Source organism: Heptranchias perlo, chromosome 9 (genome assembly GCF_035084215.1).
Source record: "Heptranchias perlo isolate sHepPer1 chromosome 9, sHepPer1.hap1, whole genome shotgun sequence".
Classification (NCBI taxonomy): Eukaryota; Metazoa; Chordata; class Chondrichthyes; order Hexanchiformes; family Hexanchidae; genus Heptranchias; species Heptranchias perlo.
Genome location: NC_090333.1, coordinates 7,599,744 through 7,614,225, shown reverse-complemented (window position 1 = coordinate 7,614,225; position 14,482 = coordinate 7,599,744). Strand labels below are relative to the sequence as shown.

Sequence of the window (14,482 nt, the reverse complement as noted above, 5' to 3'; positions counted from 1 at the left end):
CTTTCAGACTGAGATGAGTTGGAATTTTTTCATTCAGAGGGTTGTGAATCTTTGGAATTCTCTTCCCCAGAAGGCTGTGGATGCTGAGTTGTTGAATATATTCAAGGCTGAGATAAATAGATTTTTGGACTCTTGGCAGAATCAAGGGATATGGGGATTGGGCAGGAAAGTGGATTTGAGGTCAAAGATCAGCCACAATCTGTTTGAATGGCGGAGCAGGCTCAAGGTGCAATGTGGCCTACTCCTGCTTCTGTTTCTTATGTTCTTCTGTTCTCAGACCTTGTTAACTCAGATTGCAGTGATTTAATTCTTGACCTTAAGCCCTACACTCAAATAGCCTGCCAGCACTCAATGTCTGGCCTCGTGCAAACAAACTTTAGGCACTTTGACTAGGTATTGGAGTGGGGCTGGCCCTCTCAGGACTGCAGTTTGGTCACAACTTAATGCCTTTTGAAGAGGAGGAGAGAAAACTGACAGAAAATTGGAGGAAGAAGGTGGGTGAGCAGTGGGGAATCGAACCTGATTAATATTTGATAACCGAGGATCCTATTAATTCTAACTCACAATTTGCCCCAACTTTATCCTGTTCCTTTTTATACAGTCATGAACACTGTCGAACTCCTAACCTGTTAAATTCACAGCTCCCATGGAGCATGTGCGAGTGCATATAAAAACCATATAACTACTAGTGATATCCAACATAAGGTATGAGATGAAACTAACTTCTTCTTGTTACTCTTTGGCCCTTAGGTCACATTTAACGTGCCTTGGTCTCCAGACTGCATTGATGGCCGATGCTATGACTTTTTGAGAATTGCAAATTCCTGTGACTTTTTATTTGTGATGTCCTATGATATGCAGAGTCAAATATGGGACATTTGCTTTTCAAAGCCAAATGCTCCCTATTACCAGACTTTATCAGGTATGTACAATAAGACCATCTGGTTCAGGGTCTACCTGCCCGATATCAATGTGAATCTAGGACCCTGATTATTATTTTCCCCATTTAGGTTACTCCGCTTATATCAATCTGGGTATTGATTCCAGAAAGCTCGTGCTGGGAGTTCCATGGTATGGTTATGACTATACTTGCAGGCAGTTGTTTGAGGTAAGGTGTTGTCATTATCTGGCTTTCAGATATCCTAATTATTGAGAATTAACTTCAGTAAACCGTTGTCTTGTTGCTGTGCAAACTATCCCATTGATTCCCTTTTCTGAGGAAATTAATTGTTTGCATTGCACAAGAAATTAGAGTGAAGTCAGTTCACCTGAAACTCATCCCTCTGGTACATTATCTGTCCGAACAGGGCATCGAATTATATTTTGGAACAGTCCAGTATTTTTGCCTCTGTTCACTTGCTTGTAGACTATTTCAAAAACTTCTCTTTACATAAAGAAGATTTTTGATATCTGTTCTATGTTTACTTTTCACTAATTTCCACATGCATCCATTGGCTGGGCTTACCTTACCCATGCTATTCAACATTTTATTCCACTGAGGCCTCCCCTTAATTGCATTCTTCTGAGCTGCAAATCTTAAGCTTCTGCTAATCTTTTCTCAAAACTCATTCCTTTACAATTTTTTTTATTTGTTCATGGGATGTGGGCATCACTGGTAAGGCCAGCATTTATTGCCCATCCCTAATTGCCCTTGAGAAGGTGGTGGTGAGCCACCTTCTTGAACCGCTGCAGTCCGTAGCAAAGATTGTACAACTGAGTGGCTTGCTCGGCCAATTCAGAGGGTGATTAAGAATCAACTATATTGCTGTGGGTCTGGAGTCACATATCGGCCAGAGTGGATGAATTCGTGAACAGATGAAATACAACAATCCCATAGTCTCATGGCCACCATTACTGAAAATAGTTTTTTTAAATTTCAGATTTTATTTAGTTGAAATTAAATTTCCCAGCTGCTGTAGCAGAATTTGAACTCATGATTCCAGATTATTCGTCCAGTTATCTGGTTCATTCGTCCAGTAACATAACCACAATGCTACCATACCCAGTGGGAGACATTGGAATATAGGAACAGGAGTAGTCCATTCTGCCCCTCGAGCCTGTTCCACCAATCGATCATGGCTAATCTGGATCTTAACTCCATTTACCCACCTTGGTTCTGTAACCCTTAATACCCTGACCGAACAAAAATCTATCAGTCTCAGCTTTGAAATTTTCAATTGACCGAGCCTCAACAGTTTTTTGAGGTCCAGAGTTCCAGATTTCCACCACCCTTTGTGTGAAGAAGTGCTTCCTGACAACACCCCTGAATGGCCAAGCTCTAATTTTAAGGTTATGTCCCCTTGTTCTGGACTCTCCCAACAGAGGAAATACTTTCTCTCTATCTACCCTATGAACTGCTTTGATCAATTCAAACACATCAATTAGATCACCCCTTAATCTTCGACATTCAGTCTTGTTGCTGTCTATTTCAAGTTACAACCTTGTCCTTATCTATAAATGTACTATTTAATTTATATATTTCTGTGAGAGACCCTCCTCTCCATATTGTAAAGCTTATGTTTCTCTAATTGTCCCTCATAGCCTTTACACTTAGAGACCAGTCATGCTGTTATTGCATTTTTGAAATTACCAAAGTAACTCTATTCACAAGTGTTATTTTTTCATCCTTTCGTACTTTTCAGGGTGGTAGGTGTGTATTGGAAAAGATTGCTTCCCGAAGTGCCCCTTGCAGTGGTGCAGCTGGACGTCAGGTCCCATACAAAGAGATCGTACAGCACGTGCACAAATCAATTACTGGCAGATATTGGGATGATGAGCAGAAAGCCCCGTATTATATCTGCATGGTAAGACTATCAATCAAAACACAATGGAGAGTTGTGCATTGTCCATTCTTTGCAGAATGCAAACATTGCAGTGTTTCATGATTCAATATTCTCTGTGTGCAGGATTCAGCAAAGTTCAGAATGTACAGTTTCTAGAGTAGAAAATGTGTGTAGTTGGAGAATAGCCAAGAAAATGGGAGTTGACAGACAAAGCACCAAACCAATTCCGAGCTGTGGACTTTTCAAATAGATCACTTTACACAACCCATATTGACCCTCCTGTGAAAATCATCATAGTTTAGTTCGTGAAATGTGTGCCCCTGTCTCCCATTTGATGATCAATTTAACACAAAAGATTGACGGTAGCGTGCCCTGTACATAAGAAAACTGCACAGTAGCAAATACCACACACTCTCAACCTACTGCATTCTACCTAGTCACATGTCTAATTGACATTGGCCAAATCTTGCTGAGATACTTGATGCACTGCAGTCAAAGGCTGTGATGCTTGAGCTTTCAGCAGTAACATTTAAATCATGTTTTCCACCTTTCGAGGAGATTTGATAGAGGTGTTCAAAGTCATGAAGGGTCTGGACAGAGTAGATAGAGAGAAACTGTTCCCATTGGTGGAGGAGTCAAGAATGAGGACATAGATTTCAGGTGATTGGCAAAAGAACCAAAGGTGATATGAGGAAAAACTTTTTTACACAGCGAGTGGTCGTGGTCTGGAATGCACTGCCTGAAGATGTGGTGGAGCAGATTCAATAGTGGCTTTCAAAAGTGAATTCGATATAATATCGCCGTTCCTTCATCGTCGCTGTGTCAAAATCCTGGAACTCCCGACCTACAGCACTGTGGCAGAACCTTCACCACACGGACTGCAGCTTTTTAAGAAGGCGGCTCACCACCACCTTCTCAAGGGCAATTAGGGATGGACAATAAATGCTGGCCTTGCCAGCGATGCTTACATCCCATGAACGAATAAAAAAAAACTTTCAAAAGGGAATTCGGTAAGTGCTTGAAAGGAAAAACTTTCCAGAGCTAAGGGGCGAGGGCGGGGGAATGGGACTAGCTGGATTGCTCTTGCAGGGAGCTGGCATGGATGTGACGGGCCGTATGGCCTCCTTCCGTGTTGTAACCATTCTATGATTCCATGATTCTGCATCTTCAGCAAAGCTCATCCACAATATTCAGAAATGTGTGCTTGAGTGTGAAGCATTGTTTCCGACATAGACTGTTGGATTTCATATTAAAAATTAAGCTGACAGTTTGGGCAATTTGGCTTGAATCTAAGACGGAGATCCTCTTTTTGAGGGTTTCCCATCAGGACACCTGAATTTAAATGTCAAGCCCATGGAGGAACTTCGGCTCATTTTCAAAGCTTCGTTGTTTGAACAGAGAGTTAGTCCACAATGACATAACGTTGGAATTTTAAAAACAAAATCTCTACACTACAGGTAGGAAATAAAAAGCCGGTATCAGTAAAAGTTAAAGAATGGCATTTATATTGTGCTTTATCGATTGTCTCTCTGAATCGTCCCAAAGTGCTTCTCACAATAAGTTACTTTGAAGTGCAGGAACATCGTTATATCACTGACTTGAAATTAAGCTGTGGGATGTTAACGGATGAATGCTTAATTCAATCAGTGAACAGTCTCACGATATTTTAATGGCGTCATTAACCTATTAAATCATTTGTACTCTATCCCACGCTGTCATTTTTAGAACAACATTTTCATTGATTTTTCCAATTTTAGTAATTTAAAGAATTCAAAAAGTTGACATTTATTCAGATTCGATGTTCTGTTATCATAGTGAAGGCTCAGTGGTCAGACTCTTTCTAAAATTAGTTTCTATTTTGATTCCTAATCAGGTGTGATGTGTAAATGTACTAAGACACTTTACAGATTACTTACAGTTCATGTAATGTTACAGTGCTTTTCACAATCCGTTTCAACTAAGGTTTGGAACAATCCACCTCTTTACCTTTCTTTTCCTCAGCCCACCTGAGCTTGTCTTTTAATGCAAGCATTTTAAATAGTGCTGCTGAAGATTTTCAGCACTGTGTCTCGAACTGTGCATTGACCCAAACCCCTCGCTCCTATCTGTGTAACTCTCTTTTGTTTTCTTATGGCAGGTTAATAATACTTATCATCTGGTCTGGTATGACGATCCGCAGAGCATTTCAATTAAGTCAACGATCATGAAGAAATTGAGACTCCGTGGCATAGGCATGTGGAATGGAAATATGCTGAACTACAGTGATGATCATTTCATAGTAAAGCAAACTGAAGACATGTGGAATGCTCTTTGCCCTTTGTGAGGAAAATGGCAACCTTGAACCATCTAACCTTAACATAATGTAATCATTTCATTTTGCAAGTAAACTCAGCAAAAAGTGAGCGAGCTTCCAACATTAGAAATTAAAGATAACGCAGATCTAGGAAACAGATTTAACATTTTATCTAGCTAACGATTTCCAATTCAATGAGAAACAAATGTACGAACGTGATTTGTACCACAAGATCTGGTCGCTTCAGGCATCTTAAGTTGCTTACAAAGTGCGCCAAACCTGTATTGACTATCATAATGCTTAATGATAGTGCAGGCTAAAACTTCTTGCCACTAAATACTTAATATTCAGGGAACAATTCAGCTTTCCCGTTGGGTAATTATGCAGTTCTGACATGCACATGTGTGCTGTCTGTTTGATGCACATTTTAATTCCTGACTGTTCATTTTTATGATTTTTTTTGTCTTGGGTTATCATTTTTAAGAAAGGCGAGAGAGGGAAACCAGGGAATTATAGACCAGTTAGCCTATCATCTGATCTGGGGAAAATGCTGGAGTCTATAATTAAGGATAGGGTGACTGAACAACTCGAGAATTTTCAGTTAATCAGAGAGAGCCAGCATGGATTTGTGAAAAGTCGGTCGTGCCTGACAAACCTGATTGTATTTATTGAAGAGTTAAGTAAAGTAGTGATCAGGGGAATGTCAATGGATGTTATTTATATGGACTTCCAGAAGCCACGTGAGTAAGTTCCTCTCTTCCCCCCTCCCCTTCACTCCCTTAGTGACCTCATCAACCATCAAACCAATAAAGAACAGTGCTCTACTCACACTGACACAACAGACTGTCAGGAACTTGACAATTTTTTTTAATATTTCAAAATAGACTTTATTTTATCAAATTTAAAGATACACACAGTTCAATGTAAAAAGACACAATTTCAAGCATTGCAGTTCGAACCAATACAGTGCAGATCGTACACACTATGATCCCATTATTACAAAACACAGTTTTTTTTTCATTCGTTCATGGGATGTGGGCGCCGCTGGCGAGGCCGGCATTTATTGCCCATCCCTAATTGCCCTTGAGAAGGTGGTGGTGAGCCGCCTTCTTGAACCGCTGCAGTCCGTGTGGTGACGGTTCTCCCACAGTGCTGTTAGGAAGAGAGTTCCAGGATTTTGACCCAGCAACGATGAAGGAACGGCGATATATTTCCAAGTCGGGATGGTGTGTGACTTGGAGGGGAACGTGCAGGTGGTGTTGTTCCCATGTGCCTGCTGCCCTTGTCATTCTAGCTGGTAGAGGTCGCGGTTTTGGGAGGTGATGTCGAAGAAGCCTTGGCGAGTTGCTGCAGTGCATCCGGTGGATGGTACACACTGTCGTCACTGTGTGCCGGTGGTGAAGGGAGTAAATGTTTAGGGTGGTGGATGGGGTGCCAATCAAGTGGGCTGCTTTATCTTGAATGGGGTCGAGCTTCGTGAGTGTTGTTGGAGCTGCACTCATCCAAGCAAGTGGAGAGTATTCCATCACACTCCTGAGTTGTGCCTTGTAGATGGTGGAAAGGCTTTGGGGAGTCAGGAGGTGAGTCACTCGCCGCAGAACACCCAGCCTCTGACCTGCTCTCGTAGCCACAGTATTTATATGGCTGGTTCATTTAAGTTTCTGGTCAATGGTGACCCCCAGGATGTTGATGGTGGGGGATTCGGTGATGGTAATGCCGTTGAATGTCAAGGGGAGGTGGTTAGACTCTCCCTTTTTGGAGATGGTCATTGCCTGGCACTTTTCTGGCACGAATGTTACTTGCCACTTATGAGCCCAAGCCTGGATGTTGTCCAGGTCTTGCTGCATGCAGGGTCGGACTGCTTTGAGGGGTTGCGAATGGAACTGAACACTGTGCAATCATCAGCGAACATCCCCATTTCTGACCTTATGATGGAGGGAAGGTCATTGATGAAGCAGCTGAAGATGGTTGGGCCTCGGACACTGCCCTGAGGAACTCCTGCAGCAATGTCCTGGGGCTGAGATGATTGGCCTCCAACAACCACTACCATCTTCCTTTGAGCTAGGTATGAATCCAGCCACTGGAGAGTTTTCCCCCTGATTCCTATTGACTTCAATTTTACTCGGGCTCCTTGGTGCCACACTCGGTCAAATGCTGCCTTGATGTCAAGGGCAGTCACTCTCACCTCACCTCTGGAATTCAGCTTTTTTGTCCATGTTTGGACCAAGGCTGTAATGAGGTCGGGAGCCGAGTAGTCCTGGCGGGAACCAAACTGAGCATCGGTGAGCAGGTTATTGGTGAGTAAGTGCCGCTTGATAGCACTGTCGACGACACCTTCCATCACTTTGCTGATAATTAAGAGTAGACTGATGGGGCGGTAATTGGCCGGATTGGATTTGTCCTGCTTTTTGTGGACAGGACATACCTGGGCAATTTTCCACATTGTCGGGTCGATGCCAGTTTTGTCGCTGTACTGGAACAGCTTGGCTAGAGGCGCAGCTCGTTCTGGAGCACAAGTCTTCAGCACTACAGCTGGGATGTTGTCAGGGCCCATAGCCTTTGCTGTATCCAGTGCACTCAGCCGTTTCTTGATATCACGTGGAGTGAATTGAATTGGCCGAAGACTGGCTTCTGTGATGGTGGGGATATCGGGAGGAGGCCGAGATGGATCATCCACTCGGCACTTCTGGCTGAAGATGGTTGCAAACGCTTCAGCCTTGTCTTTTTCACTCATGTGCTGGACTCTGCCATCATTGAGGAAGGGGATGTTTGCAGAGCCTCCTCCTCCCGTTAGTTGTTTAATTGTCCACCACCATTCACGACTGGATGTGGCAGGACTGCAGAGCTTTGATCTGATCCGTTGGTTGTGGAATCGCTTCGCTCTGTCTGCAGCATGTCGCTTCCGCTGTTCAGCATGCATGTTGTCCTGAGTGGTAGCTTCACCAGGTTGGCACCTCATTTTTTGGTACGCCTGGTGCTGCTCCTGGCATGCTCTTCTACACTCCTCATTGAACCAGGGTTGATCCCCTGGCTTGTTGGTAATGGTAGAGTGAGGAATATGCCAGGCCATGTGGTTACAGATTGTGCTGGAATACAATTCTGCTGCTGCTGATGGCCCACAATGCCTCATGGATGCCCAGTTTTGTGCTGCAAGATCTGTTCTGAATCTATCCCATTTAGCATGGTGGTAGTGCCACACAACACGTTGGATGGTCTCCTCAGTGCGTAGACGGGACTTCATCTCCACGAGGACTGTGCGGCGGTCACTCCTACCAACACTGTCATGGACAGATTCATTTGCGACAGGTAGATTGGTGAGGACGAGTTCAAGTAAATTTTTCCCTTGTGTTGGTTCGCTCACCACCTGCCGCAGGCCCAGTCTGGCAGCTATGTCCTTCAGGACTCAGCCAACTCGGTCAGTAGTGGTGCTACCGAGCCACTCTTGGTGATGGACATTGAAGTTCCCCACCCAGAGAACATTTTGTGCCCTTGCTACCCTCAATGCTTCCTCCAAGTGGTGTTCAACATGTCGGGGGACTGATTCATCAGCTGAGGGAGGACGGTCGGTCGTAATCAGCAGGAGGTTTCCTTGCCCATGTTTGACATGATGCCATGAGATTTCATGGGGTCCAGAGTCAATGTTGAGGATTCCCAGGGCCACTCCCTCCTGACTGTATATCACTGTACTGCCACCTCTGGTGGGTCTGTCCTGCTGGTGGGACAGTACATATCTTCAATACATTCTGTACAATACAAAGTGGGATGGCCTTACACAGTGGCCTTTCCCCATAGAGTCTTTGCTTGGGCTGCACCTCGCCTCAGTGCGTCCCGCAGCACATACTCCTGGACCTTAGGAGTGTGCATTTGGTAACACTCGGTCATGAACAGCCCTGTCAGTTGGAAGACCAGCAGGTTTCGGGTGGACCAAAAGGCCTCCTTCACCGAGTTGATGGTTTTCCAGCAGCAGTTGATATCTGTCTCAGTGTGTGTCCCGGGGAACAGCCCCTATGGCACAGCGTCCTGTTTTACCGAACTGTTGGGGATGAATTTGGACAGATACCAACGCCTCTCTCTCCACACCTTCTGTGTGAAGGGGCAGTCCATCAGGAGGTGGACGATGGCCTCGTCTCTGCCGCAGCCTCGAGGGCAGCTCGTGGTGGCACTGAGATTCCGTGCATGTTGGAAGGACCGCACTGCAAGGGCCCTCTCACCACCGTCCAGGCTGTATCCTGGTCCCTATTGGTCAGTTCCAGCGACGAGACGTTCTGCCAAATGACATCTACCATCTGGTCGGGCAACTGGCCAATCAAATCCACCTTCTCCTTTCCCTGCAGGACTCCCAGAATGTTCCGTGCCGAACACTGTCTGATGGCTTTGCGGTTGAAGGGGTTCCTCCTCAGGAACTTCTCCACCTGGGAAAAGGTGGTGGGGTACGGTCCAGCTGGACGGGACATCCTGCATCTGCTTGGCCAGCGTTGCCAGACCCAGTCTTCTCAGTGTGGTGGACATGTAGAAACTCAGCACGCAGTGAGGCTTGGTGTTTGCGTACTGGGGCTCTACACACATCCTAAGGCAGCCACACACAAAGATGGCCATCAGGATCAGAGCTGCATTGGGTACGCTCGTCTCCCCTTTGTCTGGGGGCTTGTACATGGTGGCCTTGCAGACGCGTTGTACCTTGGACCTCCAGACAAAGTGGAAGATAGCTCGGGCGACAGTGACGGCGGATTGGTGGGGAATGAGCCAGACGTTGGCCACGGAGAGCAACATCGTGAGTACCTCACACATTATCACCAGGTTCTTGCCGGTTCTGGAGAGGGATCGCCCCACCCACATACCAGGCTTCTGTTTGGCCTTGGCAATCCGCTCTTCCCAGTTCATGGTGCAGGTCTGGGACCCCCCGAGCCAGACCGCCAGCAACTTCAGGTAGTCGGGCCTGACGGTGAAGGGGACAAAGGTTCGATTCTTCCACCTGCCAAAGAACAAGACTTCACTCTTACTTCGGTTCGCTCTGGCCCCTGAGGCCAGCTCGAAATGGTTGCAGATGCCCATCAGTCTGTGGACCGACCACTGATCGGAGCAAAAGACAGTGACATCGTCCATGTACAGGGAAGCGTTAACATGAGAGCCTCCACTGCCCGGGATTGTCACCCCCGATACCTGCGTCCTTCCTGATGGACACTGCAAATCGCTTGATACGAACAAGACCGTGGAGAGAGGACAGCCCTGCCTGACTCCAGATCTGATGGGAAAGCTCTCCGACTCTCACCCGTTGATTAGGACTGCGCTACAGATGTCTGCGTGGAGCAATCGGATTCAATTGCGGATTCCCTCCCCAAACCCCATTTTGGAGAGCACGTCCATTGTAGCCACCGTCTGACCTGCTCTTGTAGCCACGGCATTTATGTGGCATTTGTGACTTTGATTAGGGCAGATTCTGTGCTCTGGCAGGAGTGGAAACCTGATTGGAGGGATTAAAACATGGAGTTGCGTGAAAGGTGAGTTGAGATTTGAGAGGCAACAACACGCTCAAGGAGTTTGGAGATTAAACAGGGGTTGGAGATGGGGTGGTAGTTATCGAGGATGGAGGGGTTGAGGGTGAGTTTATGAAGAGGAGGGGTGATGATGTTGGTTTTGATCGGGAGTTGGGTGGGGGCAATAGCTGAGGAGAGGGAACCAATTACAATGAGAGCTAGCATAGGGGCCATGAAGGAAAATTGGGTGGTCAGCAGTTTAGTGGGAATGTGGTCAATGGAGCAGGAGGTGGGTCTCGTTGACAAGATGGGCTCAGAGAGGGCTTGAGGGAAGACAAGGGAGAAACTAAAAAAAGATCCGGGGTCATATTCAGTTGCTGACAGAATACTTTCAGCAATTGTTTATTCCAATTTGCATAAATGATTCACAAATGATTTGTTTTGCTCTTGTATAAAATAAAAATGTCATCGGCCTATTTGAAAGAACATTTCAGAATGTTGAATTTACTGGACAGTTAGTCCATCTTGTTACGAACACTGTAGTTCAGAATTTTCACGTTTATCTATATTCACAAATGAATACAAAGTTAATGTATACACTCTGTATCCTCCTTAAAGACAAGGTAGCCGTATGTCTTTATGCTTCTGTACACCTGCACAAACAATCACTCTGGGAATCGACTGAGCAACTGAGGTCCACAGAATTCTTATTGAAGATCGTAACGTCAGGCACGGTGAAATCCGTAAATAGAAAAATATGCGATTAATGACAGAACCACGATAGAAAATGGAGATATTTTTAAAAGTGATGACTCTCCCCTCTGCATTTCAATACCATTGCAATGTTGCAATGCACATCCGTTTGTCCAACCAGATATTTTGATCTTCTGACACTTTATGTGGGCTACTTGTTGCTACTAAATTGATGTCCTGAAAAGCAAAGGTCTTTCAAGCCCTCTGCTACAAAATGATTGTAACCTCGATAGTATCTGGACAGATCTGTACATTGAGTGATGTATGGAGGAAAAAACTCAGACTGATGGATTGAAATGATGTGTCAGCAGGTGATGACTGTCTATTGTGCTGTGCTTTTAAAAAAAATGTTTGCTCAGAAAACTTTCCACAGTCAAAGAGTTGTGTTGTTTACTTTGGCACTGAGTTGAAGGAAATGCACGGAGAGAGGCTCAAAGACATCTGCTGTATTCGGGTGTTCCACTGTCACAGTTTAACAAATTCTCAAATTTATTCTGACACAGCAACTTTCAAAGTATGCCTGCAGTGAGTTGCACTATAATGAGTTTCATCCGCTCGTACTTAATTTCTATTTTCTATAGTTAGTGTGTATGCCTCATTCCACAATGTCAGGAATTCAGGAGCAACCTCGGCCACTTCATGTTTTTGTTTCCTGTTGTATTGGATCGTGCAAGAGGCCATGGTGAACAGTGGAAATGGAACTTCTCAAATATCTGGTCAAATAACTCATCCAAAATATCCAATCCATTTCTTCCCAGTGATCATGTGGGAATATAAAAGTACTGAGCCCAAACAATCCAATTGATCACTTCCTTTCGAGGGAGGAGTGGAATGCGACAGTGGAAAACCCCAATGAGGAAAATCAAGGAAAATCCAGCGTGAGGCCGACCGCAGCATTCCCAGTGACCTGGATATTCCCACCCTCCCTGCCTCCCATCCAGCAGGGAAGGCCTCCAGCAGACCCTTGACCACACTGCCAGTTCGAGATGATGGCAGAGAGGCATAGACCCCTGCAACCCACCTAGCACTGCTGACCACAGTGGTCGCCAGGAGAGGGGTGGTGGTAATCCATGGGCAGCAGCTGAAGAACTGACGAAGCCTCTTTTGGAGAGACAGGGCCCTGGTGGTGGGCACCATTCCCTCTGCTCAGACCCCAAGAATGGACCTTACTTGGTCCTTGTAGGGGGTGGTGGTGTGTGTCAGCTTCACCTCTGACTTCTGAGTGGTCCGAATCGCTCCCACTCCCTGGGTTCTAGACCTTGGACATATTTGGGGGTTGTGACAAAGTGCAGCAGACAACTGGTTTTGTTGCAAGAAACTTTGACCTTTATTCAAGAGAGAAAATACAACACAACAATCTTAACAATCTAATAAAATGGGGAACACTTCAGTGCACGCGAGGGAAATTACAGTAGAAAAATAACCCACCCCCCCAATCCCACTGTACTAGCTAATTTGGACTCTAAAGGACCAGAGATAATGCTCACCAAACAAATCCTTGACAGTAACTCACCCAGAGGTAAGTCAGGATTAGGTTGTAGAGTGGAAACTTTGCGGATCTTCGGTTTTCTCCCGAGTTGGTTTTCTTTGGTCGCGATGGCCCAATATTACCCGGTTGGTTGATGATAATATTCGGTTGGTTGTTTCGTAAGGCTCTTGTTGGCGCGAGGTGTCTGATGGTCACTGGGGCTGTAGCTCTGGTTTCTTCTTGTGTGTCGGTCTGCTTCTACAGCTGCTGACCTTCTCTCTGTTGCCCCTCGCCTTGTTGAACTGTTGTCTCCCAAGCTGTCGAACTCCTGGCTGAACTGAACTGAACAATCCTTTGCACTGGAAGGTCTGGCTGAGCGTTTCTCTCACGTAGGGTTCGTTGGTTTCACTGGAAGCTGCTCTCCTTCCAGAGACAGGCAGAACAAGAGAAGCAGAACACAAGAGCCAACAAGAGCCAGAGAGAGCGAGAGAGGTTTTGAGTTTCCACTTCTATATCCCTCTCTTACAATGGTCTTCGTCACTTAAAAAAAAGCACTTCATGTTCGTTTAAACAGTTCTTACAAAGTCCTTAAGAATCTTTGATGGCTTTTTGATGGTCCCTCATCATGTTGCAATTGCTTCTCCCGATGGGTCATTGTTAATTCCGATTTTTAGAGCTTGTCACACAAGGCTTCCTTTTGTATCCAACGTCCTAGGTGTTGATTGGTTTTACTTTAAAACAAAGACATGGCCCCACCATGTCTGGAGCAGTTGCCTCTTTCAATGGCCTACTGCCTTTCGAATTAGTGCTGAGTGTTGACCACCTGCTGTAGGTTTTGCATTAAAACAGAGACATGTCTTCAGCAGTAATTCTCCCACATTCCATTGTGTGTGTTGTTGATTCGTCTGATGACCTCTCACCTATCTTTCCATCTTAGGATTTTAGTCAATGGCCACAGTTTTCCATACTCAGGGAAAAGGTGAATTCCCAGAATTATTACAATCGCCCCGACGAGGAAGCGAGTCCCTTAAAGGACGTGGATTCCTCGAAAAGTACTTTTCCCTGTTGATGCTTCCTGGTGTGGCGCATGTGTGAGTCGGCCCAATATTTCATCACCCTGAAATGGTTAGAAAAGAGTCCAAAGTCCTTATCTTTAGGGTTTTTTTCTCCTCCGAGTTTTTGGGGGATCTGTGAATTTTGAAAATCTTACACTCCCCACTGTGATACTTTATTTTCTAGAGTATCATGCTGGGTGAGCAAAATTCTCGATCCTCGCGAGCCAACCTTCCTCTATAGTTTACCTATCTAAGACCTGAAACATATATTCCCCTTTAGGTGTAGTGTTCAGATGCAGACACAGGTAAGAATTAACATTCACCACCAAGCACGGAGGGGGTCCAACACCCCTGCACCACTTGGAAAATATGGTACATACACAGAAAAATAATACACGGTCACAAAACTTTATCGACCGCGACTCAATACAAACACTCTTCAACAATAATACTGAAACTACCAACCACCTTGTTTAAAATGTAACTAAAACACCCAAACTTAACAATCTCAAAATTAAATGACAGAAGCTATGTACATCCGCCTCCCGTCCCCGGACGGCCAGGCTGATCCCTGTTCGGGCTACAGCACACTGCTCCCTTCGGTGTGGCCGCCCTGTCCTTTACCTTTGGACCCTCGCAGCCAGCAGCTGCTGGCT

General features: G+C 45.4%; 1 protein-coding gene across 1 annotated transcript in view; it reads left to right on the top strand.

Annotated features, from left to right (window-relative positions):
* LOC137325641 (di-N-acetylchitobiase-like) overlaps positions 1-5,106 on the top strand; it is a 37,251-nt gene extending 32,145 nt beyond the window's left edge. Inside the window, exons 7-10 of the mRNA XM_067990906.1 lie at positions 751-922; positions 1,011-1,108; positions 2,643-2,804; positions 4,921-5,106. Coding sequence (XP_067847007.1) covers positions 751-922; positions 1,011-1,108; positions 2,643-2,804; positions 4,921-5,106 — 618 coding nt within the window. The remainder of the gene's footprint in view (positions 1-750; positions 923-1,010; positions 1,109-2,642; positions 2,805-4,920) is intronic.
* Positions 5,107-14,482: the final 9,376 nt, after the last annotated feature.